Source organism: Limanda limanda, chromosome 6 (genome assembly GCF_963576545.1).
Source record: "Limanda limanda chromosome 6, fLimLim1.1, whole genome shotgun sequence".
Taxonomy (NCBI): domain Eukaryota; kingdom Metazoa; phylum Chordata; class Actinopteri; order Pleuronectiformes; family Pleuronectidae; genus Limanda; species Limanda limanda.
Window position 1 is genome coordinate 15,598,236 of NC_083641.1, and position 26,775 is coordinate 15,625,010.

Sequence of the window (26,775 nt, forward strand, 5' to 3'; positions counted from 1 at the left end):
ACAAAAAGTTTACAACTGCGTACTGATTAATGAATTAAACTGATACTTTAAATAAGCATTCACGTGCAGCATTGACACAACGATCAGGAAATCCCACCTGGTGCATCATCAGTTACATGTGCACTTACTGATATATTCTTAAGAGTTTTATTTTCATCTTCATGTCGTTTTGTCAACATGTAAAATAAATAAAAAATTGCCACTAATTTAAATTATTCCCAACATTTAACATTTTGACTCCATTCTCCATATGCAAAATTAAGTTTAGATTAATTCAATTTAGATTAACTTTATTTCTCCACAGTTTGACTTTATTCGAGATATGTAAAATACAAAAATAAAAACTCTTTCGCCACTCATTTAGTTTGACTTGATTCTCAACATTGTGAGTTTATTCTTGATATGTTACATTTAAAATACTGATTTAATTGGACCTAACTCTCAACAATTCTCAACTGATTTAGTTTGGCTTCAATTATCAATCTTCTGACTTTATTATTGAAATGCAAATATTAGCAATGCAAATATTAGTTCGAGGCTATACTTATATCTTAAGCCTTGAAATAATACTCTTGCAAACACATGACAATATATTGAATATCTTTTTCATTTTTAAGTCTTGGTCAAACAAGAGGGCATCACATTGGACTCAATTTATTTTTTTTACTATTTTCTAGCCTTTTAATCCACAATATTTAGACGATAAATCAATCAAATCACTGGTATATGAATCAGTAATTAAATACTAATGAGTTTTGAGATAAGAGTTAATTTACAAAAGGTGTCTCACAGATCCACAGGCTTAAGCAGTGACATCTGAGATTACCCACTGAGCCTCGGCTCCACGAGTCAGTGTGTGCTCTCTAAACACGCGTTGCGTAATTAACAACACTTGCAAAGACGAATGAAATCCCCCTTACAGCTTCTAGCACCGTCTCTCCACCTAGCACCGTGGAGTGTGAAGCTGGACTCCAGAGGAAGCTCCCAGTGACGCGGCAGTGGGGCTGTCTCTCCTCCGCTCTCTGCCTGCACTCACAGACGGATGTGAGAAGCCAGCAGCGCTGAGAGGCACCGGAGGAGCAGCGACGACAGGCGGCTCGGACCATGGCGGAAGAGGACGACGCGAGGATTCGGATCCTACAGAGCCTGCGGGGGAAGATATGTGAGTAGACCCCCCGTTTCCCCCACCCATCTCCCGGCGGCGTGGAGGTGTGCTGGGTGGGAGAGGTCGGCGGTGGAACCAGGGATAGAGAGGCGGTGGTGGCAGGAGGGGAAGCCAGAGGGGCGCGGCGGGCGGACGGCAGTGTGTGGAGGCAGAGGCAGCCCGTTCATCTGGTCGCTCCGCTGGTTAACGTCAGGTTAGCCTAGCATGCTAACAGCGGCGGAGGGGCTTGTTTTGAATGGTTTCATTCATCGGGCCACGACACACGGCCGCCCGCTCAGTAGTGGGAGCAGCTCGGGGGTTTGACGAACATTAAAATGACAATATTACTTCTTTTTTTTTTAAATGGTGTTGCCCCAGAGCTGCCCGGTTAAGCTAAGTTACCTCTTGGTGGCAGAGCAGGCAGGCTAGCTACCAGCAGCTCCATCGTCACTAGCGAGCCCACTCACTGCAGGCATCTGGCGGACAGGTAACTCACCTCCGGGAACATTACGGCCCAACAAAGACGTACAGCCACGAACCCTAGATACTGGACCTTACAATGTGTACGTTAAATAGCCCCTTAACTTTCTAGTGCCAGTCACTGGAGGACAGCACTTCACTGACTGCAGTTTCTCCACAGTTTGCTTCATCAAGTGTCTTGAGTCCGAACTGGATCAGGACAATATAATGAAGACGCATGTAAATGAGCCTCTGTCGACATTATTCGATGTGAAACCACACAGAGTTGTGAGGTAGCTGTCCTTCCTGCCGCACCAGACAATATAGTCCCCAGCGTGGTTATAATTATATTACTATAGTCATGCATCTAATTACAGTACGAATGGGAAACGTTGGATTCAGAGTGACGGTTGGACGATATGGCCCAAAACAATATCAAAAGTGAAAATGCATTCATATGAGTCGATGCTTATATTATCATCATAATATGATATTGTTTTGGCTCCTGACTGAAGGTTGTGATTTGAAGCTCTTCTTTATGGACAGACAATAACAACCACTTTAAAATATTTGACAAATCTGAGGTAGATCAGTGATTTAACACCGGCCTGAATGGTCCAGCTCACTACCTGCATGTCTGCGAGGCCTGTTTGAATGTGTTATTGTGTTGTTTTGTCAAATTACTTCCAAGTCCAAGATGTGTGTCTCATGTTTCAGCCATTACTTGGATATTGATACACAAGCCACACTGATTCCTATAAAACACGTGGAATTGTACAAAACAAGGTATTTTATGTGTTGCAGCAGATTTGATTATTCTCACTTTTAACACACATCCATCAGTGTATTGTACACCGCACCACCCGCTCTGACCTAATTGATCTTGGTTAGTATTAATTTTCCCCAAGTGGCATTGCTTCATCCGAAACTAAACTGAAGTGCGGTTAATCTTCAGAAGAATTCACTTTAAAACAAGCGTGAATTAACGCTGAGTTGTTTAGAAAATTGTTATCATCTTTGATATTGTTTTAAATGTGTTAAGTGTTTTTAAATGTGCTTACGAGACATTTAAGTTTTAAAGCAGGGTTAGACCATGTAATGGTTGGATATATATGTGATTTAACTTGTTACTATAAAGTGAAAATAGGTTAACAAGTATGTAAGGCGTGTCCATAGGCACACAACAGGAGGACAGATATCGGTTTCACTACTATGAATTAATAGGAAAACGGTTAGCAGAACAAAATAGAGGAACTGTCATGGCATGTAACTCACTTTGCAGTCTTATGAAACTCCATTCTTCCTCGTTCACACTTTGTCCTTTTTCCTTTAGCCTACACCAGTGGAGGTGGCCCTCTATGCAAGATGTGTTGCTGCTTTAAATGGACAGAGCACTTTGATAAATGCACTTGTTTTCTTCAATATTGGAATACAATCAAATGAAAGACCAGTTGATAGAGTGACCGAGCAGTCAGCAGCTAAGACAACATACTATGAGCTTAGAGTCGTGGTTTTCACAGGGTGACAAGCTTCTGTTTTAGTGTTAATGGTATTGCAGAAGAAAGATGGTAGTATGGTTGCCTTGTCAAAGTAAACTATATATGTTTACGTCTGTGCCCTACTCCCACCAGGTCATCCTGATCCAAGCTTAGTGACAACTTGCCATTTTTTTACTGACCTTTCCTAAGATTAGCCCGTTAAAAAGCTGATCTCACTGCTGGCTTTCCTAATTAGGTCCCACACATGGCTCAGAGTAACTATCCAAAGCACAAGGATCAATTTAGACTACTGTCTTTGCCCCTCTAATCCACCAGTCTAAATCTGACTCATTGTGAAGTTATTGATAGAGCTCCTTTTGAGTGACTCCCTGTTTCAGTTTCAAGCTATGTGGCTTCGATTCGGTGCATTTTTTGTGTATGCGTTGCACAAATCCTTGTGCAATGTAATCTGGGTCTGCTGCGATGTAATGGAAGTGTGTGTGCAAGTGGTGTGTGTCACAAAGGTGTTTGTCATTTGTGAATCAGCGCTGTACCGTCGCCATTGGTTATGATGAGGAAGTCAATGTTTCATGTTTTTAACCACATATGAGCCTCGTCTACTTCAGCTACATCCGCTCTGCAGCTTGCCCGTGCAACTGGCAAGAGCCGGAGCTCCCATGTGAACACTAGGATGTTGAAAACAAAAGCACATTTTAAAAGTGAACTGTGATTACAATCATTTGTGCTTGTATTGACTAAGATTAGCTTGCACCGAGGTAGCTTCAGGGAAGTTAAGATTAAAAGTAGGAGTTAACTAATCCAAATATCTAAAAGTATTTTTTAGTTTAGGACTGCCATGGTATAGTAAACTGAATTGGCATACATGTATATGTTCTAAGACCGTCCTCAAAGTACTTTCTGCTCAAATGTCATTTAGTTAACTTCTCTATTTGGCATACACACGTTTTTAAAATGTGAAATCAATATTCATACCTATTCTGGACTGTAAACAAATGGCGAAATGCTATTGAGTGGGTTGGGATAGGCTAAACCCTGATTTGCCAGATATGCTGCAACACAGGCACATGTGCAATTAATTGATATTAATTTGGTTCTCCATTAATTCAGGACACTGTTGTAGTTATCTTGATGTTGGTCAAGTAAGTGATGATGTTCCTCTCTTGGTGCTGCAGGTGAAGCTAAGAACCTGGGCCCAGTCTCGGGTCCAAATCGACAAAGGGATCTCTGCACCGTTTGCACCATAAGTCTGGACCAGGAGGAGGTGTTTCGCACCAAGGTGTTTGACAAAAGCGTCAGGTAAGCTGGAGAACTAACCCTCCAACGTTGGTGGAGTCAATTACAATGTGGATTATTGTTCAGTACCCCATCTTATTGTCTTATTTCTAGTTTTAGAACTGTGACACTATAGGTTTATAATGAACCCCCAAACATGAATATGTCTGTACATTATAATAATACCAAGGTACACTATGCATACTTTGGTCAGATGAGTTGTTACTGGACTACGCGAAGAATGCACAAAAGACCATGGTTGCTTAGAAAAATATTAGATATATTTTTTATTTTAATATAGCAAATCCAGCCTTGTCACTTTTTGCTCTGACATTGAGCACAGAGTCGTTTATGGGGTTCACATGTTGACAAAATATAGATAAATAATGCCGTTTTAACTAGTTTTAAATAACCAGTTTGCCTGGTTATCCGTCCAGTAGTTTTTGTGTGATTTTGCGTTGTGTGAAATTCAAAATGCACATTAAGTTTAGTGACTGTGGATATTAGCCATTCGCTGTTCGATGTCATTCATTCTTTGTACAATTGTCAAAATAAAGCCAAAAAAATTTGAAAGATTTCTAATGTTGACTCCGTTATACTAAACTCTGGACTATTTTGCTCATTGTTGGACTATCATGGGGGAAATTATCATCGTTAACACTATCAATGTTTGTGTGTGGCACTGATACCATTTGTAATTCGATATTTTGGTACAGATGTGGATCAAATTAGATATTTTACCAGCGATTTAGTAAAAGGTGTGCGAGATGGGCATTAAGGAAACCTTTTAGAGGTCTATCTTCATTGTCGCATGTCTCACTGTTAGCATGGGCCTGTCCTCTCTAGGTATTTCACAACAGCTCTTTTTTTCTCTCTCTCCTGATTTCGGTGCTGTTCAAAAATATTTTACAGTCTCTCTGAGGAAGTGTGTCCTCCCACGCTCTCTCCTTTCTTTCTCTGTGTCACACTCCGCCACCGTAGCCTCTGTTTAGCACGTCCTAATAATGATCCAGATTTTGGGCCAGTGTTTCTTGGATGGTGCTTGACTTACCCGTGTTGTATGAGCTCCTGTTTCTAATTGTTTAAAAGCTGTGTGGACACAGGAGTTTACAAAAAGCTGTGGTCAAGCTTGAGCTCTCGTTATTAGTCAGAAGCTAGGATGACAGCAGAAGGGAAGGTACGTCAGAAGGTGTATGTTTGAGATTGTGCAAAATGGTGAGGTGTTTAATTCCATGTGATGTTGAGTAGTTTGTGTGGGCGTTTCCGAGGATGTGTTGGCCAAACCCTGAGCGGAAGTGTCAGGGAAGATATTTCACCATCCAAGATGCATAAATAGTAGAGAGGAGCATCAGTGCAGGCAGGGTTTAAAAAGCCAAAGCACAATGTTGCAGTTGTCTAATTACCAGGCTAGTTTGATTCATGGATGAAATGTAACTGTTAAGTATAATTCATTAAGGCACATGAACCATAAACTCCAATAATGTATGACAGGCAACCACATGTCTGAGTGGCACTTGTTTAGGTTATTGTGTGTTATTTTTCTGAAAACAAGCATATTTATACACCAAGCAATTTTCTGGCAAGTTGTTTATACTAGTATGCTTGTTTATTTCCCCCCAAAATGAACATAACAACCTCCAAACTTACCTTGACCTTAGAGGACGTGAATATACATTTTAAAAGGGGGGTTGAGGTTTTACTTGAACATATAAAGTGTTACTCCAGTGCAACTGTGTTGAGGACTGTTTGGTCTGTTTGGGACAGGTTGTCCATCTGCAGGCAGCACCTGCATCGAGGTAGTGCTTAACCTGAAATCTGCTGTGTCAGGTCAAGCTGTCTTGCTCGTAGTCTTGGTTGTGACGTGGTTGTGTTGGCAGGACTGAGTGGCACATATGCTAGGGCCCTCTGTGTTCCTGCCAGCTCTGACCGGGGCAGTCAGTCCTCTGCTGAACACACGGCCAGGTCATGTGGAGGCGTGGCACACATGCTGTTTAAAGCTTGGAGTTTGTATGTTCTCCCCATGTCTCTGTGTGTTTCAAGAGCCCAGGTTTACGACCCAGTCCAAAGACCTGCAGTTTAAGTGAAGCGGAAAGTGTTCATTTGCTCATCCGTGTGAATGTGAGCATGTTGTCTGTTTATGTGTGTTAGCTACACAGTGAACTAGCAACCTGTCTGGGTGACACTGGGAGGATATGATTATTATTAAAAGTAATTCCACTAAAGTCATAGAAAGTATTGGATTTAGTTTAGTTCCCTTAAAAAACAACATAGGACTAAACACTATTTCATTTCATTTACATAAGTTTTATTTGTTTTTTCTGGAGACAAAGTTAGGTATAAATAAATCATTTTGTAGAATTGTTATCATTATTATTGTTATTATTACACTACTCCTAGAATCCAATAGACAAATAGGCACTTGTCAGTCTCTGCAATTACATTATTAAAAATGTTTCAATTCCTTAATCCACTTTCTTATACACACTATGACCTACTGTTACAGTGGGGGAAACAATGTATAAAATGAACTGTCAATAAATCTGTATTTGTTAAGTCTGACATAGTATAAGGGCTATGTTTAAGAAAATTAAATCATGATATTTCCGTCAATAGAGATTTCAGATTTCAATGAGAAGAAAAACAGTTTTAATATTACGGGTAGAAAAAGATTAACTCTACACAGTGTACAGTCTTAGCAGGTATAGTGGACATGGATGGATGGATGGTTATGTATTTATTATTGGTCACTTGCTTCTATTTGTCTTGCTTGGTTCACAATGTCAGGATAGAATCAAATTTGACCGTGTCAGTAAAACAAAGGATTTTCCCAGTAAATGCAGTTTTCTTTCTGTTTTCCAGAACCTTAGTCCTCACTCTTTTATTTTACTGTCCATATATTTTTGTCACTTTATAGATGTTTTTGCTGTCTTGGGTCTTTGCTGGTATTTTACCTTTTAGTTTGAGGTACACTACTGCTGATGAAGGAGAACAAGAAATTGTTTATAGAGAGAATGGATGGCAAAAGTGACAGATATAAACTGAGGACATGATGAGAACATTCCTCTCGCCCGTGATGAGTCATGAGGGCACCCTGTGTTGTCCACCTTATGCCCAGGAACTTCAATCCTATTAACAAATACTGTCTTTATGATTATTTTGCTCTGGTACAATAATATAATTATGCTGCGGCTAAAGCACGACATGCATTCCACATAAATCCAGGGTCATAAACACAACCTTGTATCACGCTCATTACGTCATCGTTACAAATCAGCAGCAATGCGTTGCACGAGGACTTTCATTTCGCGAACACATGATTCACAGTATATTATCAGGTGAATGCTATTTTTCCAAGAAATTCACGTGTACACCCACTGCTTACAGAGATAAAATACTGTAGCCTTGGTAGATACTCGCAGCAGATACTGGGGTAGAGGAACCAGGTCCAAATCCAAGAAGCTGCAGGTAATTTCACAGTGCCCACTGTAGTTGTTATGTGTTGAGAAACCAGAGTGCAGTCTCAGTTTCATACTCTTTTAGGTTTTCAATCTTAAGTTCCCTTTTGAGGACATCGCAATCGCGTACTAAAGTCCCTGCTGGCGACAAATCTTGGGATACTTGCTAGCTTGCCAGTAGCGACTCTTGCCTTTTGGCAGAGTATTGTGTTTTATATTTGTATTCCATAACATAGCAAGCCTGCTTTACAGAACGGTTCTGAGACAGTTGACTGACCAAGAGTGAAGGGAGATTTTTACAGAAGGGAGAGTCTGTATGTAATTTAAGCTGTGATCAGGGGGCTTTCAGACTTGGAGGTGAGGGCCATTGCAAGGGGTGATGAACTAAAGATGAAAAGGGGGTGGAAGAAAAGTGCACTTTATTCACACAGGTACATGACATGATGGGGGTACAGTCTTTAACACCAATCTGAATGTAACATGAATGTGCCATCAGACAATATGTAGAAGAGGAAGTGTGTGTTCAAGTTGTACATTGAGTATTTTTACTACACACAGGAATTAAATGTCGATTAATAAAAGTCCAAATCCTGATTCTTGAAAAATGTTAATTTGACTTGGAACCGGATGAAACTAGCCTGGCACTTAATAGAAAGAATACCTCAGCCAAGGCGCAACAGAAATGAACAAAACATTTTTAATAACAGCCTGGATCTTTGCCCTAATACACATCTGTACCAAAATGTTTATGGGTTCTTCCTTGAAACATGCTCAACCCCTCCACAAAACGTCATAGAATTAGGTTAGAAAGGTTAAATAGGTTAAATAGAGTAGCTTTATCCTAATCCTGCTAACAAACACACAACAACTTCCTTGGCTTAGATGATACAATTGCATTGACCATAGAGTGAAGTGAATAAAAGTCGTGCACAAAATACATGTGATGATTTTATTTTTCAGAGTAAAATTAATATGAAGTCTGATCGCACGTGTGTTAAGAAATGCCATGATTAGCTGATTAATCAAATGGTCTATCTAATGAATATTAAATTGGACCACACACATTCTCACACGCTTCCCTTGTTTTCTAATTTAAACTTCTGCTTTTATTTGCAGCCCTTTCTATGGCGAGGACTTCTACTTTGAGATCCCGCGTCCATTCCAGTGTTTATCCTTCTATGTTTATGCCAAGAGCGTTTTTCAAAGGGACCTAGCTGTTGGTAAGTCACATTAAGTAAGACATTTACATAAGTATATAATGTTTGAATGGATGGGTTGTAACTTAATGTTGATTTTTCAGGCAAGGTATCAATCCGGAAGGATGACCTGTGTAAATACAGTGGGAAGGAGCACTGGTTCAGCCTTCAGCCAGTAGATCCTAACTCAGAAGTCCAGGTAATGTCTAGGAAGAACTTCACTGATCTAAATCATGAGTTAGAAAATTTGGTTTATATCACTAATCTTCATGATACTGTAACAGCTGTAAACCTTTTTTTCCTTTCAGCCTTTTATTGATAATTTCTTCAGGGCTGCTGTTGTTATTCTTATCACATGTCGAGCATGTTGGGCTGTTCCGCTTGATCAGATTTTTGTGGTCTGGTTGCTTTGGGGTGAAACTACAGCACAAAACCACTTGTACGCTGCTGTAGCTAACATATTGACTCTAGCTGCCATTATCCCACGCCAGACTATTCTGGGTATGTGCTGCTACGCTGATTCACACTTAAGTAGACACTTTGAGCTGGAAAGTTACATTAGAGAGTGATGGAGGTGTTGTTGCAGTTCTTTTCTGCCATGATTTTAGCGGTTTCTCTACGCTGTGAGCAGCGTTAACTCATATTTTGTGAAATTGCTCAGTTAATAATGAAATCTGCAGAAATAGGACAAATAATACACATTTATTTTGACCATATTTGTCGCCCAAAAGGGAGCAGAGGGAGTTGTGATGCAAGGGTTATTTTGCTGATGATATTGGCTCATTCAGATCCTTGCAAAGAAGTCAGTATTGAATTGGCTTAAAGGTCTATCTTGCATCAGAAAGAACTGCTGGCCATCTCAGCAAAGTGCTGAATTGCAGTGAGTGCAAGTGTGTGGGCGTTTTTGTTTAGCCTCGCTCTGTTGCTCACTCTCTCGCTCTGTATCTCTCTATCTCTCTAACTCCGACACTTCCGAAGGCAAGACCAGCAGCCTTCACCACATCCGACGCTGTAAAAATCCTTCTGAGTGATGTCAAAACTGCTGACAGCTGTTGTCACACTCGCTACCGCCATGAACTCAAAGCAGCATCAAACGTGAGGTGGAGCTGGGCCACAGGTCTAGAGAGAAACAATACATTCATTGTATTCAAATAAAATGCAAGGAACGTATTTTTGCATGTTGTTAGTAAAATAAAACGTGATTAGTGATGAGGTTGGCTGAGAGATTTGGCATCCAGTCATTTTCTTACAACCCACATCTGGTTTTTGCACCCACGTGTTGATTTGGGATTCAGCTTGAAACTTTTGCCTTGTGCTCCGACAAATGACTGAGATCTCATGAAACCTCACCCACCACTGAGTCACTCTTCTCTCCCCATGTTCAACAGGGTAAAGTCCACCTTGAGATGAGATTGAATGAAGTGATCACAGAGAACGGCTCAGGAGGTCAGCACTTACTAGTCAGGTGAGTACTAATACCTCTTTTACGCCAAAAAGCTAACTTATATGCAGGGTTTTTTAACGTGGGTAAACCCACTAAAAAAGGCAATCGGCACCTTTCTCATTCCCGTTTTCTTTTCTTTTCTTTGGGCGTAATGTTCAACGTCACAAATGCACCGAAAACTGAGGCACCCTTTCACCTTGCTGTCTTAAAAAATGTACGCATTAACCAGGGTGTCATGTTTCCATCACTGCGGATTGGAGCCAGAGCCAATAAAAAACGGTGATTTCCGTCACAGTGATGGCAAATGAAATTTTCCCCGCAAAAGTACAGCTTATGCACCCATAATGAGGGGAGAACAATTTTGTATGTCAACAATAAGCTGGCATTCTCTTAGTTGTAGAATTTTGACAGACTTGTTGCTCAAAAAAGAAACTAAGGGCAGAAGAAAAATCAAAGAGGAGAGGAGAAATGAAATAGAAGACATTTCATGTGTGCACACAAGCAAAGTGAGCATGAGCAGAAGAGCAAGCACTGGAACAAAGGAAATCTGTCTAAGCAACTAAATATCTTGAGCACACTTTTTAAGCGCAAGCAGAGCAGATCCAAACACAGGCAGGGGCTATTTGAGTTAGGACACAGAATTGTGAAACCAATACAAAATCTGAGTGGGAAATCACAGTCCTGCTCTCAAACTGAAAGAACACACTCTTCAATAAAGAAATGGCAAAAATAACATTTATAAGCGAGGGAAAACATAGTAGTCATCATTGATTGATTCTATAATTTAGCAATGTCGTAGTGGGCTGTTCCAGATTATATGTGTCCCACAATATTAGTCTATCGATCACCTTTACCTCCCAGCTGAAAAATTGTACATCAAAAAGTTTCTACCTAACAGAAGCTGCTATGACACTGGCAGATCGAAAGAAAGTACTCAGGTGGAGAACATGTGCCCACATGTACATGTGTGTCAATGTCAGACCTCGTGCTGTTTACATGTGATGTTTCTCACCCCTCATTCATACTTGAATAGCAGGTTAATGAGGAGGAAGTTATGGCATCTGAGCAGGAAGCCTGCGACTGTCACACGGCAACCACTGTGGTTTTCTCTGCAGTCATTCACTGTGTTATGCAGGTTGTTTGCTAAAACTGTAACTGCTCCCTGTAAGCGCTTGCCATATGTACACACTTACACTCCTCTGCAGTGTGATTAGTCACCAGAGATGGTACGAGCAGAGCGCGATGGGTTTGAGTTAAAGACTATGAGATGCACTGGAGAGTCCATTGGGAATATCACCATGGCACCCTGGAAGGTTATATACAAACATCCTGACATTCGCACTGTGTGGCGTCTCCCTCTGGCCTCACTTAGTGTTGGGCTGAATTCATTGTTATTCTCTGGTGACTCCTGCTCTGCAGCCACATCCTGTTTAGAGTGCCGACAGTGTCTGTTTGTTGTCACCTGCAACACCTGCGGAAAAAGCAGTGGCCCCTGTGTGACAGGAGCTGAACATGAACACTATAACACAATGCCATCAATGCGTAGGGCTGTTTTATATTAGTGGTGATCTTGATATTGATGCCAGGTTAAACATGTCTGAGAACAGAAACAGAAAATAGTTTGATATAGTGTTAAACTTTAAAACTATTTCACTCAAAATACGTAGTTTATTTTATTATTTATATTCGTAAGTGTTCTATTTTATGTAAACATCTCTTTTAATCAGTGCTGCGATTATGCAGAGAGGGTTAATATTTCTGTTGGACCCACAAGAAATTGTTTACCATTTATAGCTAAGCTAATCTCTCCCAAGGTCCGGGTCACTGTAAAGTCAAATCATACTTGCTTGAAATGTTGATGTTTTTTTGAAAATGATCAGCTCCAAAACAGCACTTAGCTGATCTACCCTGCTACTAACATGAAACAATAAGTCTTTTTTTTTGTTAGTTCTTAAACTCATTATAATAACACTGTACAGATTGTATTTAACACATTGTCCATGATGTATTTAGTAATTGTTTTGTTTGTCTTTGCATCCTCCTTCAGGATAATAGAGTGTCAGGAGCTGCCTTTAATCAGCGGGCAGAACTGTGACCCCTATGCCACCGTGTCACTTGTTGGACCTGCCAGGTAAGTCTGCAAATGTGCACCAATGGAAGCTACAGTTTCATAACAACACAGACTCATGGGTAACATATTCCTTACATGTTCTGAATACATGGTTTTACATTAATTAAACTATAAACTGTTAATGTTGACTAATTTCCACCAAGTTTCGTGGAAATCTGTTTGGTGTTTTTTTTTTTTTAAATCCTGCTGAAAAACAAACCAACATACAAACGTGTTGGGCTCTGGCTGTAAGCATCTTCTCAACTTTTGTCACTAAGCTGGAGATTGACGATCAAGACTTCTGAGAACTTTAAGTAACTTCCTGGCACATACCAGGTTCATGAGTGCAGCAATGTTACTATGGTCTACAGCAGTGGTCACCAATATTTTCGAGCCCAAGATCACTTTTTTAAATTATGTACGTGAGCCAAGATCTACCACCCTGATATCATCCAAAAAAACACTTAGGAAGATCATATTTATTATTTTTGCAATTTCTGTTAAAGGCTGAATGTACAATGATAAATATACACAAAGAAAGGCAGTTGTGCAACTTAATATATTCAATGAATCATGTTCACATTAATATCAATTCATATTTACAACATCTGTTCAATGCACAATATTTAGCTTCTCAGTTCACCAATATGTTTTGCATAAGAGCTGCTACTGCAGCACATGTAGGCTTTGCCTTGAATGTGTTCATAAAGATGACTATTTCCTTGAATAAAAGTAGTCCTGTGTAGTCACATAAATACCAGTATTATACAGTATAAAGCTGTACGTCTTCTGCTCCTGCAAATATTTCACAATAAAAACCCCTTTTTTTTAAACAAAAGAATTGATTTTTTCAACAGAAACACTGGAGTGCTTTTATTTTTAATTTATCAGATAAACATTAAAACTCAGGTGAAAGACAATTTTCTCTGTTTATTCTGCTGTGAACCACAATGTTTATCTGTCTTTGTCACAAATGTATTCCCAACACTTCCTGAACCCACTTCAAAGTAAAATAGCTCCAGCGTTTCACTTTCTGTATCCATTAATTTGTCACAGGGCTTTGATTGTTATCCTAAGACTGGAAGATGCACGTCTTCAAACTGTAACTGCAGACGGAAACTCAGGCTGAGGCAGTTTGCTCTTATCTTGAGAAAGCAAATGATGACATTGTTTAGATTACTAGATCTAATGGCTCTAATCTTAAGGCATATAAATAAAAGTAGACTTAAAAAAAATTATAAAAACAATCAGGAAAATAGAAGCTTTACTAAAAGTTTTGCTGTAATGTTTCTCCTCAGGTCTGACCAAAAGAAAACAAAGGTGAAGAAGAAAACCAGCAACCCTCATTTTGAAGAGACATTCTTCTTCGAGGTAATTTGCTGTGGAATAAATCATGGGTTTGAAATGATCTCATGGTTACATTATTGTTAAAGTACTTGAGAACCTGTCAGTAAGCCTGGACATGTTCACCCTCAGGTCACACGATCCAGCAGCTATTCCAAAAAGTCTCACTTCCAAGTGGAGGAGGAGGACATTGAGAAACTTGAGCTCAAGTGAGTATTTTCTTCTATTTCTTTGTTCCATGTGTTTCTCTTTCTCTATATCTCTCGTTCTCCCTCTTTATAGTCTTGACTGAAGAAAAAAATATTTCTCTAACAACAACAACAACAAGACAAAAAAGTCAATTTGGATCTGGTGTGTTCTGACTACTGATAGAGAGCCTTGGTTTCTGGTTAAGGATATGTGGGGCTTCCATCACAGTGGACTCATAGCTCACTGGGTAAGACTAGACAGAGTCAAAGGTAAACACTCATGCATGGTTTTGAGGTTTGGATTTGAGGTGGTGTCATTGCACGGGCATTGTATTGACGTTTGTGCACCAACCAGGTAAGCACCACTCAGTAGGGATTTTGTCCATAGTGGTATTCCGTTTGGGTTGAAACACACACACACACACACACACACACACACACACACACACACACACACACACACACACACACACACAACATGCTACAAAGGTTATTCTTGGTTTAGTATAATTGCTTTTATTCACTGATGAAATGCATAGTTTAATTTCTCATCCTCTACATTTCCAGAGTTGATTTGTGGAACAATGAGAGTCTGGCTCAGGACGTGTTTCTTGGTGAGACGCGGGTCCCTGTCAAGATCCTGCGGACAGACCACATCCACAAAGCCTGGTAAGGACTGGAGAGAAGAAAATGTCTTTTAAATTCCTAATGTTAAGCATTAACGATGAATGTAGATATAAAATACATTGTTTAGGTACAAACACATAAAACAGCCAGATATGAACAGCATCCACATTTCTGCATTCTTGTATTTCTCTCTCCTGTTGCACAATTTACTTCAAACTTCACACTTATAGAAACACAGACAATACACACACACGCACACACACACACACACGACTACAATCTGCTGAAGTCAGCCTTTACAGTCTTGGGGGCGATGATGGAATTTTATCCAAAGATCATGTATTTATCCAAATATTAATATCCATTTATCAATTTGTGATATAATGAAAAAAGATCCCGAGCTAAGGTCATATTCATCTGATACAAGGAAGTCTTCTGACTTTTTACAGTCCAGATATTAACAGTGACAAAGGTTTATTTTGATTAATTTAAGTTTTTGAAGTAAGGGTTCAAATGCAGCCCTGTTTTTATTATTTGATTATTCAAATTTTTATTTTCTGTAAATAGTTAGGAACAGTTAAATTTATGTATATGAATAGAGGAATACAAAGGGACAATTTGTATACGAAAATATAGCTAGCTGGACACAAGTAAACAGATGTCGATAGTACCATTGCGCTCCTAAGGTCTCCTGTGTATTATATTTAAATGTATTTAAATATAATATTCAAAAAATGTATTCAGCAGAAGTATAGCATGTTTTGTTTACATCATAAATCTTTTTCAGCAGCTCATAATGCAAGCACCATAATAAAACAGCCAGTCTGTCACTGTCTCTTCCTCACATGTACTTCGGCTGCATTAGGTCAAAACCGTTCTCAGGCCTGTTGTTCTGTTTGGCTCTGAAAAGGCCCATTTTAGATTTCCACAGAAGATAATATGAAAACTGTAAGATCTGTGCTACAAACATACGCAAGCCCTGACTTAGGTTCATGACTACCAGAGACTCTTTTTTTGTTTCTCGTTTCTGTGTACTTTAATTTAGAGAAAGGGACATTTGTCTCCATCTTGGTACAATAGCTTGACCGTGGAAACATGAAGAAGGGACAGTGATGAATAATAGTCCTTCAAATGTTTGCTTCTTAAAAAATTTATAAGATTGGTGTCTTGAAACAAAAGCAGTTAGAAACATATCATGGTTCATCACATTCCTCTTCAATAGATCAGGTCAGGTGGGTCTTCATGCATTACAGTCTTCCTCTTTGGGAGTTACGTCCTGTGTATGCATCATGACAACTTGTACTGGTAACTTGTTGATGCCATTAGAAGGTGAATTGACAGTCTTCCTACATTTCCCCCTTTTTTTGTTTTCATTGCGTGGGTGTTCCCTTGCTTTGCGTCAGTTTATGTGATCTGGGGTTATGCCAGATAGCAATCTGTTGGTACATGAGGGCTGTGAGTTGTGTGTGGGTGGTGCGTTTTTTGCACGGTGGCTGTATCTCGTATTGATGCTGGAAATCGCCCATGTTGCAAACGTGAAGACTGCTCTGCAACGTCCCTGTTCTTGTGGTAACCATGGTAACAGATCAAGCAGTTTAGGGACGATCCCATTTTGCAATATGCGGTTTTTGAAACAGTTCTACTCTCCATTTAGTCGTTTTGAATTTTGCTCCACCTGTTGGCTTCTAGAGAGATGTGCATATTATATTATAAATTAATGCATTTGAACAATTACTATTTATGAATGCACCATTTGGTTTTTCTGCACAATCTGTCCAATAGTTTGTAGAGCCCGACTGATATAGATTTATTTTTACAGAGATATATAAATGGCAATGATTCTTAAGAAGTCATTATCAAACCCTTATGACAAAGAAATTTCACAAGGGTTAAACTATATGTCTCATATGAACCATGGTGATGGACAGTATTTGTCTCCCTGTGGTCAGGTATCTCCTCCAGCCTAAAGGGAACGGCAGCAAGTCCAAGTCGGATGATTTAGGATCCTTACGTCTGAAGCTGACCTACATAGAAGACACCGTGCTGCCATCTGCCTGCTACACACCACTCTGCAACCTGCTGCTCAAATCCCCAGATGTGAAGGTGAGGAAACGGCTCAAGTTACAGTAAATCCTGAGATGGTGGGAAAGCTAATAAAATATGACACAAAAATACATTTCTAGTTTCAGGCAACATCAGATAATTCATGGTGGTGTAGTTTTCCTTTTTTATAACTCATTCACCTCACCGCATATGTTTCTGAAGTGTATTGAAATATAAGCATGGAATTGATGATGATAATTGCAAAGTTATGTTCTTTCTCCATAACTTCCTTCTCTCTGCAAGTGGTGTATTTCCCCTTTTCACCTTCTCAATGTCCTCTTGTTTTTCTTTGCCTCCCTCAGCCCATCTCCGCATCGGCAGCACACATCCTGGGGGACATCTACAGAGAGCGGTACGAGGCTGTTCTGCCCGTGGTCCGACTGCTGCTCCACCACAATCGCTTTGTGCCTTTTGTTTCTGCTGTGGCAGCGCTAGAGCTGGACAACACTCAGTGAGTGCTCACACATTTATAACACACAGTACAGGTACAGGTATACATGTGTACAGATAAATGCCATTAACAAACTGTTTCTTCTCCAATTGTTAAAGTTAGACAACCTGGTTTGGATTTGTTTTAGTTTTTACCCTCTTTCTTTGTGGCTGTGATGATATAACCAAATTGACATTGCAAACAGGAAGTAGCTCTGGAAAATTACAGACGATAAGAGGTGGATTTTCATGTTACCCCATTAAACTTGTAATGTATAGGAGGTTGGATAAGATGTCCAATTCGACCGTAATTACAAAATAAGACCTTAGTGATAAAAACAGAGGATGAAATGTGGTCAAAGTGGTTCTTAAGTCTGGTTGATGATGGTGAAACATTTCTGTGTCCGTACAGGGAGGCTAACACTATATTCCGTGGCAACTCACTGGCGACACGCTGCATTGATGACATGATGAAGATTGTGGGGAAAAATTACCTGGCGGTTACCCTGAAGCCTGTAATAGATGAGGTATGAGTAATAAGGGCACACACACACATGCACACAAACACACACGTGCACACTCAGATGCCAGAATGGGCATGCATCACTGAGGTCAATATGGAAAACTCCACTGAAACAGCTGCTCTTCCACTGCAGGAAAGCAGATGTGCAAATGTAATTAGTTTTTACAAGTTTCATCAACTATTTTTTTAAAACAGTTTTTCAATAATTCCCTTCAAATGACTCAGGTCAATGGGAATAAAACCTCCTTTTTTTTAATCTGTCTTCCTTTTATGATGGTCCTACTGAATCTGTGACTTGTCTTTAGTTCTAGTTTCAGGAAAAGAGGAATACATCTGCAATTCCACACCAACACAAGATGCTTTGTTTATTTCCAAATAATTAATTCGTTCTAAAATTGATTGTTGTTTGATTTCAATCTCATATAGATTTGTGAATCCAACAAAACCTGTGAGATAGACCCTGTCAAACTAAAGGAAGGTGACAACGTGGAGGTCAACAAGGTAAATGAGATGTCTCTTATACTCCTCTCCACAGACGAGCAGAATATTTGAAATTCTTCAGATTTTGATCACACTCATAAATCTGTACAACATCAATCTATGCAACATTTGTGATGCCGAGCTGCATCAAAACACTGGATGTCTTGTGAAACTATATTTCTGGCTGACAGACCAATGGTTGTGAAATATATCACCCAGATCTTTCTTTATTGGTGTTGCCTTAAATCAATAATCCTTTCCCTTTCAGTAATGTGCATGGTATGGTATGTTGGTCATGGTATGTAGAGTAGTACTGATGTTGTTGTTAACTCTGCAGGAGAACCTACAGGGTTACGTCCAGAAGGTCTTTTCCTCCATCACCCAGTCCAGTTCGACCTGTCCCCCGCTCATGTGTGATGTCTTTAGGTCACTGAGACACTTGGCCTCTAAGCGGTTCCAAGGTAAAAAAAAATTATTTTGTTAGTTTCTTTTTTTTCCACTAAATCTGTCTCCATTACCAGGCCAAGTTTGTTTACAGTTTGACTAATTTGTAAATTTATACTTTATTTTATATTTTAATAAAATTTCGTGCTGTAGTTTTTAGTGTGGATCTATGTTAGTTACATTGTTGTACACAGCAGATAAGATCACTGTGGTTTTAATTTGTGAATATATTTTACCACTAGGTGGAACCAAATCTAGATTAAGTTGAGTTTCATCTTGTAGAATTGGAAACACCTCATAGTAAAATGATCCCCTCACCTTCTTATGTTTGTTTCTGAGTTGACCATGGAAGCTGTTACTGTCTCAAACACGTTCTTTCTTCCTCTCTCCCTCGACAGCCGACCCTCACGTTCAGTACTCAGCTGTTAGCAGCTTTGTTTTCTTGCGGTTCTTTGCCGTGGCCGTTCTTTCTCCACACTCCTTCCAGCTACGCTCACATCATCCTGTAAGTGCATGGATGCTCGACAGCTAACCATTTAACAAACACAGTACACACTGTGGCTAATACCTTACTGATTATTTTAAATTGTCTTCAATTTTAGGATCCTGAGATTTCCCGCACGCTCACTCTCATCTCAAAAACCATCCAGACTCTGGGCAGCTGGGGTAGTTTGTCAAAAAAAATGGTAAGATGAACAGCAGTAACTGTATATAACAGTGGGAGGGATAAGGATTCACGATTTTTATAAATGAAGACTTTAGTTTGGTCAGAGTAAAATATATATCTTTTTGTTTAAAAGAGCACCAAATAATGTTAAATACTATTTATGCAGTTAAATATTATAGTATGCAGTTAATGGTTAAGACTAGGACTTCAATGCTTATTTATGTCTTTATTTTTTCAGTCTAGTTTCAAAGAAACCTACATGTACGACTTCTTCAAATCATTCCAAGAGGACAAGTGTATCGAAAGAGTTAAAAAGGTATTTTAAATAAATTCAAATTATCAGCTTGTTTGTTGTTATTTTAATTTCAGTGACGTCATTGTGGTTTCTGTTTTCCAGTTTCTAGATGAGATCTCCTCAAACGTCAGCAAAGGGTCTAGTGGGCTGGAGGACGCAGTGGTTCTCAAGGAGGGGTGAGTGATTAATAGGAGCCTAAAGAGGATCAGTAGAAAGGAAATGTAAGATAAAGAGACTTAACCATTATAACCTACAAAAAGCAGTCTGCTTAAATCATGAATTGGTAACTGAAGAGTTATATTTGCAATAACAGATGTTTAACCAAGATTTAACGATAGCTTCATGCAACCAAGATGAGAAATCGGTGCATTGCCAAACACAAAACAACCACGAAACTGTCATAAACAAATAGCTTTAAATCAGATCAAATGCAACTGGAGCTGAGTTGGACATTTTGACAAAACAAGAAGAAAACGCTTAAATTAGTTACATTTCACAAAGGCACTGTATGAACTTAGCTCTTGTTAAAACATGACAGACTTTCTGAATCTCAATCTTGTTTGTGTCCTTATAGGGAAGTACAGAAACGTGCCCAGGGGAGGAAACGCCTGGGGAAGAAAAACTTCAAAAAGCGATGGCTCAGAGTGACCAACAGGGAGCTCTCCTACCACAAACACAAAGGTGAGGATAGTTTCTACCATTTCAGTTCGTACAAAACTTTTCACGTGTCAAACTTTTATCACTATTGCAGTGCCCATTCTAAACATGTCGGTTTAGAATGGGCACGTTCAAAACAACCGCACATTAACGTAAGCGACAACTGATTCTGCACTTGGGTGTAATGCCTGCTGTGTCTCTCTCTCTAATCTCTATGTTATTCTGCCCTTCTCTCGCTCTCTCCCTCGAACCAACCTGGATCATGTTGAAATATAAACATTTAGGTTTTATATATGTCTCTCTTAATTTCTCGGGAGGAATTTTCTAATCATTATTATTATCTGTATTGAAAATTTGAAAACGTAAACTTAACTTTAACTAGATCTTGTGTCAAAATCTAAGGCCACACCATCATAGTATTATATTTGTATACTCCTTTTGCTTATCTAAAAAACAAAAACTCATGGATGTATCCTTTTTAATTTCTCTTACCTCTTTTATTCTGCTCTTTTTAATCTTTTTAATTTTGTTTAGAAAAAATTACTTAATTTGAATTGATTTATTACATTTTTGTCCCTGTTGTTTTTAATGTCCCTGTACAGCAGCTTTAATCAACCTCTATATATAGATGTGCTTTATATATAAAAATTGTCTTGAGCTTTTGCCCTATTTAATGGCAATTCCAAGCTGTGGACCTTCACTTTCTTATATTTAATGATTTATACAAGGACTACATTGTTTAACACTAACAAACCTAAGGTACAGGTTGTTAGTACTGTGTGTTATTCCAGATACAAATCCAAAACTTCTGCTTTTCAGGGAAAGAGGCCCTCTGCATCATCAACGTCAAAAATATCCAGGCGGTGGAGAAACTGGATGAAAGTGCCTTTAACCGCAAAAATGTGAGTCAGTTCCCCTCTGATGCTCAATCGCCACTTTGAGGCCACCGCCCCACTTGTAATGGAAGTTTTATTCCCAGTGCAGTTAAAATAAACGAATAATGAAATATTGCGTAAATAATCCCCAGCCGCAGCCGAGAAGTGAGTTGTCACCTTAATGAGAAACAAATTCCCTCAGGTATATGCAGGTGAAATGTTCAAGTCATCAATCATCTCAGTGCAGCTCTCGTTGTTCCATAGACTAACATGTTACTATTAGGGCTGGGCAACGATTAAAAATTTTAATCGCGATAAATCGCATGATTTCCCTGATTAATCACGATTAATCGCATTTGTATAATCAAAATCCAATAATGAATTAAAAAGTAGTGTATAGCGCACTTTATTTTTAATGTTCTGCCATATGAACGAAAGTGCCATAGCATTTGTTGTGCAAACACTTTTAACATCAGCATTTTAATGCAGTAGCAGTTAAATAGAATATTCAGTGTAAATCTCAACTTAAAACAATGTTATCAAAGCAAATACAAAATTAAAACTCAATGCCACTGCCAGGGCATTAATGTTATCCTGTTCGTTATGAAAAGGAAAAAAACTGGCCACAAAATCCTGAGCCACTATCATATCATTAAAACAGGCAATTTCTGAGGTAACAGCAGAAACATTTTACTTTCTTCAGGGAGCAGCATCACCAGTCTAGTACCAAATGTCCCTGTTAGAGTGAGACACGACAAGATAATTCAACTTGGCAGTGGTTACAAATAACTTTGGTTCTGTCGACTCCGCCTTCTGGAAGAACTTTAAATTGATAATGGTCATTTAAAAGCTCCATACCCCGCGCCATGATTGTTTATACCAATTCTTTCCTTTTCCGGTTCCGCAGCAGTCAGCAACAGACTTTCACAAAATAAAAGTCTGACTTTCACAATAATAAAATAAATAAAAAAACTGCGTTAATGCCCGATAAAATAATTGTCGGTGTTAAGCCCAGCCCTAGTTACTATTTTAAAGTTGTTTGTAAAAGTGCACGTCTTCTTTCTTTCCTTTAAGCTGCTCTGTTTCTTGTGTCAGATGTTCCAGGTGGTCCACTCTGAGAAGCCTCTGTACGTACAGGCTGGAAACTGTGTGGAGGCCAGTGAGTGGCTGGATGTCCTGGGTCAGGTCATCCGCTGCAACGAGGGACGCCTGGCCAACTTCCACACATCCAATTACAGCGCTGGAGCCTGGCAGTGCTGCAAAAACCAGAACAACAATGCTCCAGGCTGCAAGCCCTGCACAATGTGAGTCCTTCCTCGCCACCACCAGAAGCAGCAGGACGAGCAGTTTGTCTTATATAAGATATATGATAATGATAACCTTATTTTTGTATAGCACTAATCTTAACAAGGCTACGAAGTGCTTCAAAGAGTACACGGCGATAAAAAAAAAAATATATACAAATAAAAGGTAATTCGTAAGCGTCACATAACATATTGAGGTTGAGACCTTTCTACTGCTATAGACTATATACTATATATCAGTATTCACACAAAATAAACTCAGGCCTGGCGCAGTTGGTATTGACTCACTTGTATTTTTTATTTAAACTAAATTTCTCTGCTATTCATTCCTGGAAACATCTAATGTTTTCCTTCTCTTTCAGCACTGTGTTGGTCAACCTACAGCTTGACATAGACTGCGATCGGGAAACGGAGCGAATTTTCTCCCTTCTCTCTTCAAACGACACCAAGCTGCAGGACATGGAGGGTTAGTGCCCGCCCATACAACGCTGTTTATCAGCAGGTTCTCACGATTGTTAAGTGTCAAAAAAAGTTCTGCACGGAATTATTGGGTTCCTAGAGCATTACATCCCTGTTAGAAATCAGGACATGTAGATGAGCACACTAAAAAAGGGAAAAATCCATAAAAAAAAACTCTTTAAGGTCACATTTGTCCACATTGTAATTCTCCCTTTTATATCACATATTTCCATGTGTTAATTTAAGTCGTATTTTTATTTCAAACATTTCATTAGAGATTAAACCCCTGAAAATGCACCAACTCGCTTTCAAGGGGGTCCTCAAACACAAAACATTAGTTGACAAACAAAAAAAACATAAACAGAACAAAATGAATAATTAACAATGAGAATGAATGAAACCATCTGGCGACACAGAACAATCAACACAATAACATCAACAGGACAAACACACACGGGCTCTCCCACAGTCTCAAACTACAATTACTATATCAACTCAACTTTCATCAGAAAAAATCAATTTATAAGTGCTGAGTCTACACCTAAGGTAAAAGAGAAGCCACTCTTAAAGGGATTTCCCTGCAGGAATCATGAAAGTCTATCTGATTCATACACATGTGTGATAATGTGTCTGTGTTTAACTGCACAATGTTAAATTTAGATGACATGACCTGAGAGTCAATGTTGATCTGTGAGTAGAATCAAAAGAGATAAAAGTACCATGTTAACATCCATGTTGGCTGATTAGAGTGAGACTATTGTTACTTTTACACATGTTCTTTTAACTTAGAAATGTTCATGTCACCTGATCTCAGTTGAGCTGAAAAGTTGTGTATCTTACTGGTGTGTGCTTGGATAGCTGCTACATCACAGCACCTCTTCTTCCTGAGGTTCAGGAAGTTTTAGCAAAACAGACTAACTTATGTTTACTCGTCCAACTTTATTTCACCTGAAACTTGGGCACAATTAATAAAAATTGCTCTGATCAAACATAACGTGACATGTCAGCTCCACTAAGTAATATAACATTTGCCCTCTCCACAGATGCATGTGCCAGTATGGCAGTATACCAGGGCCCTCAGCGGGAGCAGGAGGAACGCTCAAAGTTCACCATTCAGGAACCCAAAGAGACGTTCCAGACGCTGAAGCAGCTCCGCAATGTCATGGAGGAACTTCAGAGGCAGCACAACATCAGGAACGACACCACGGCGCAGTACGGCAGCCTGTAAGTCTGCACCGCTGTTACAGCATGTCGTGTTTGATCTGCAATACAGGTCTATGACTTGATAGACAAATAAATAGATTGCGGTTTTCAGTTTATGATTGCATGAGCGAATGTGGAACTGTTTTTTTGTTCTTTGATTTGATTAATGATGTAAAGAAAAAGTCCCTCAAAGTCCCACTCTAGTATCTTTATTACAGCTTCTCAAACTCTTCTTTAATCTTCAAAGTTACATTTAAATTAAATCAAGCTGCACTCATAAATATCAGTCCCCTAAATATGCCAGATTTGTTTTCCTTCATCAAGATCCATGAATTATTCCCTGGGAAATTAAAAAGTCCCACCCTTCCACATAGTTTTGTTGTAATCTGTCTAGAGCTTTATGCGTAATCCTGCTAACGGACTCGGGTGAAAACATAACTTCCTTGATGTAATCACTGCTGCGATCACTCTGAAAATGAAAACCTTCCTGCCATCCTGTCTGTTTCAGGGACAACCCGATAGTGGGGAAAACCTCCTAACCAGGCCGGGCAGGTGTGGCCTGAGAGGGTCGAACCAGCAGGTGTCAGTACTTCACCAGCAGCGCTGCAGTGACACACTGGCGCCAGGAGTTGTCCCGCCAACACCAGCTGATGTGAGTCCAGGAGAAGAACAACTGATACACCCTGACCTCCAGACACCCTGACTCCACCCCCGCCACGCGGGAAGTGGATGGATTGCAAGCTTTTTTTCCGGCGTCTCTCCTTGTGTTCTCCTGCCACTTATCTCCTCCTCCTTCCTCCTCCTCTCCTCCTCCTCCTCCTCCTCCTCCTCCTCCTCCTCCTCCTCCTCCTCCTCCTCCTCCTCCTCCTCCTCCTCCTCCTCCTCTCTCTCACGTAAAGACACTCCCTCTCTTGATCTACGTTCTCTTCTACGTCTCCAGCTGTATGAAAAAGGCATAGTTAGAATAAGTGTGTGAATAGGCTGCTATCTTTTTTTTTTATTCACCCACTTTTATATCGACAGCTGAGATGATACTTTCCCATTCTTTTAACAGTTTGCTTTTCGGAGTTGATTGATAATCATTATGTTTCTAGAGGAGTCTCCTCCACTTGTGCCCAAGCACATTTAAACACCTTCTTCCATTCTTATTGTCCTTCCTCCTCTTAACAAATGTTTATGTGTATATAAATATATACATACATATATTTATATACACATATACATTTTCTGAGTAGATGAAACCGATCTGCCTTACTTTGATGGATGATTCTTTCAGATTAAATGCTGATGGAATAATGCAGAAGCACTTTAAATATTTGGAGTTCTCCAAATGAAAAACCATTAGATACTTGGTATCAGCTTTTCCCCCAATTGATCAGTTACATGATCATTTTTGTTTCATTCTTGTACAATAACATTGATAGCCTTTAGTTTTTAAAATATTTTTCTTGACCAAAGACAATTTCATAGGTTTGACTTGAAAAAATGAAACGTGTATTTTGAATACAAATGTTTTAAAAATGAATATATATATATATATATATATATATGGTTTATGTGTATGTTTTTTTTTGGTAACATATCCTTTTATTTTCGTGACTTTAGGCAAACGGATTGCATGCGTTCAGTTTTGAATCCTGATAGCACATGACTGTGGTTTGAGTTGTGTGTCGCTGTGATTGTGAGTCTAATCGGTACGTCGTACCTCAGATCCGTGCTGTGACCTCGAGAGCATTGCAACATGTCTGTACTGGCTAAGAAACAAAATGCTGGAGGAACAAATGAGTCCTGTTATCCCTAAATTAGCCCCAACAGTCTCACCATGTCTTTTTCTTATCTCTCGGACGATCAGTTCAGTGCAGCTCCAGCTGTTGCACTTTATGGTTTAAGAAAATTAGTATGAGACGCGACACTCTGTTGCTTAAAACCTGTGTTTTTAACGTTTTCCTCACCTTTAGTCACAGCACTCCACTGCCATAAGTACTGCCCAAACCCAAAGAGTCAAGAAAAGTTCTGTGTTGTAAAACAGAAAATGATATGCATTCAACATAAATAATGGTATAATGCACATTATTACTCCGTTTAAATGACTATATCCGAGATAAATTCTTATCTTAACAATCATATTTTGCAAAAGTAGCGCTGCAAAGTACAGTAATAGAAACTTTTCTTGAAACTGACAGAAAGAGATTGTGGATTTTTTAACTCTTTGGTTTATCTGTTTTATAAAATTGATATTTATATGGTACTTAAACCAAAACTGAAAGTTTTAGGTTGCAACTTTTTACTCTTTCTATCAGTCAATTTTTTTTATTAATCAACATATTATTTATGTGCTAACAAAAACTGAAGAAAAATCTAAATTTGATTCACTCCTGTTTTGGATTTTGTTTGTCTCCTGTAATGTTTCCCGTCATTTGCCCATTTGAACAATGAAGTTTTGAAAAAGAAAGAACCTCGCATTCATTTTAACAACAGAATTTTCATGCTGATGGTTAACTATGGTATTTTTTCGGCTTTTGGAATTAAGTTGTTTTGCCTTTGGTCCGTCATATATTTCCAACATGCATGTCTTGTATATTTAACAATATATTTTTA

At 39.2% G+C, this 26,775-nt stretch overlaps 1 protein-coding gene across 1 annotated transcript; it reads left to right on the plus strand.

Moving 5' to 3' along the window:
* Positions 1-1,084: 1,084 nt before the first annotated feature.
* Positions 1,085-24,924, plus strand: rasa2 (RAS p21 protein activator 2). The gene is made up of 24 exons (XM_061073313.1): positions 1,085-1,162; positions 4,275-4,398; positions 8,946-9,049; positions 9,130-9,224; positions 10,414-10,490; positions 12,517-12,600; positions 13,878-13,950; positions 14,056-14,132; positions 14,679-14,780; positions 16,688-16,841; positions 17,144-17,292; positions 17,683-17,797; positions 18,220-18,294; positions 18,611-18,734; positions 19,116-19,222; positions 19,320-19,403; positions 19,623-19,700; positions 19,782-19,855; positions 20,254-20,360; positions 21,156-21,238; positions 22,307-22,515; positions 22,878-22,981; positions 24,018-24,198; positions 24,686-24,924. The coding sequence occupies exons 1-24, from the start codon at positions 1,105-1,107 to the stop codon at positions 24,714-24,716; spliced, it is 2,469 nt and encodes an 822-aa protein (XP_060929296.1). The 5' UTR covers positions 1,085-1,104; the 3' UTR covers positions 24,717-24,924.
* Positions 24,925-26,775: the final 1,851 nt, after the last annotated feature.

Coding starts and splice junctions, on each gene's coding strand:
- rasa2 (XM_061073313.1), top strand. CDS start 1,105: ATGGCGGAAGAGGACGACGCGAGGATTCGGATCCTACAGAGCCTGCGG. Junction 1,163..4,274: donor GAGCCTGCGGGGGAAGATAT/GTGAGTAGACCC, acceptor TTGGTGCTGCAG/GTGAAGCTAAGAACCTGGGC. Junction 12,601..13,877: donor TCACTTGTTGGACCTGCCAG/GTAAGTCTGCAA, acceptor GTTTCTCCTCAG/GTCTGACCAAAAGAAAACAA.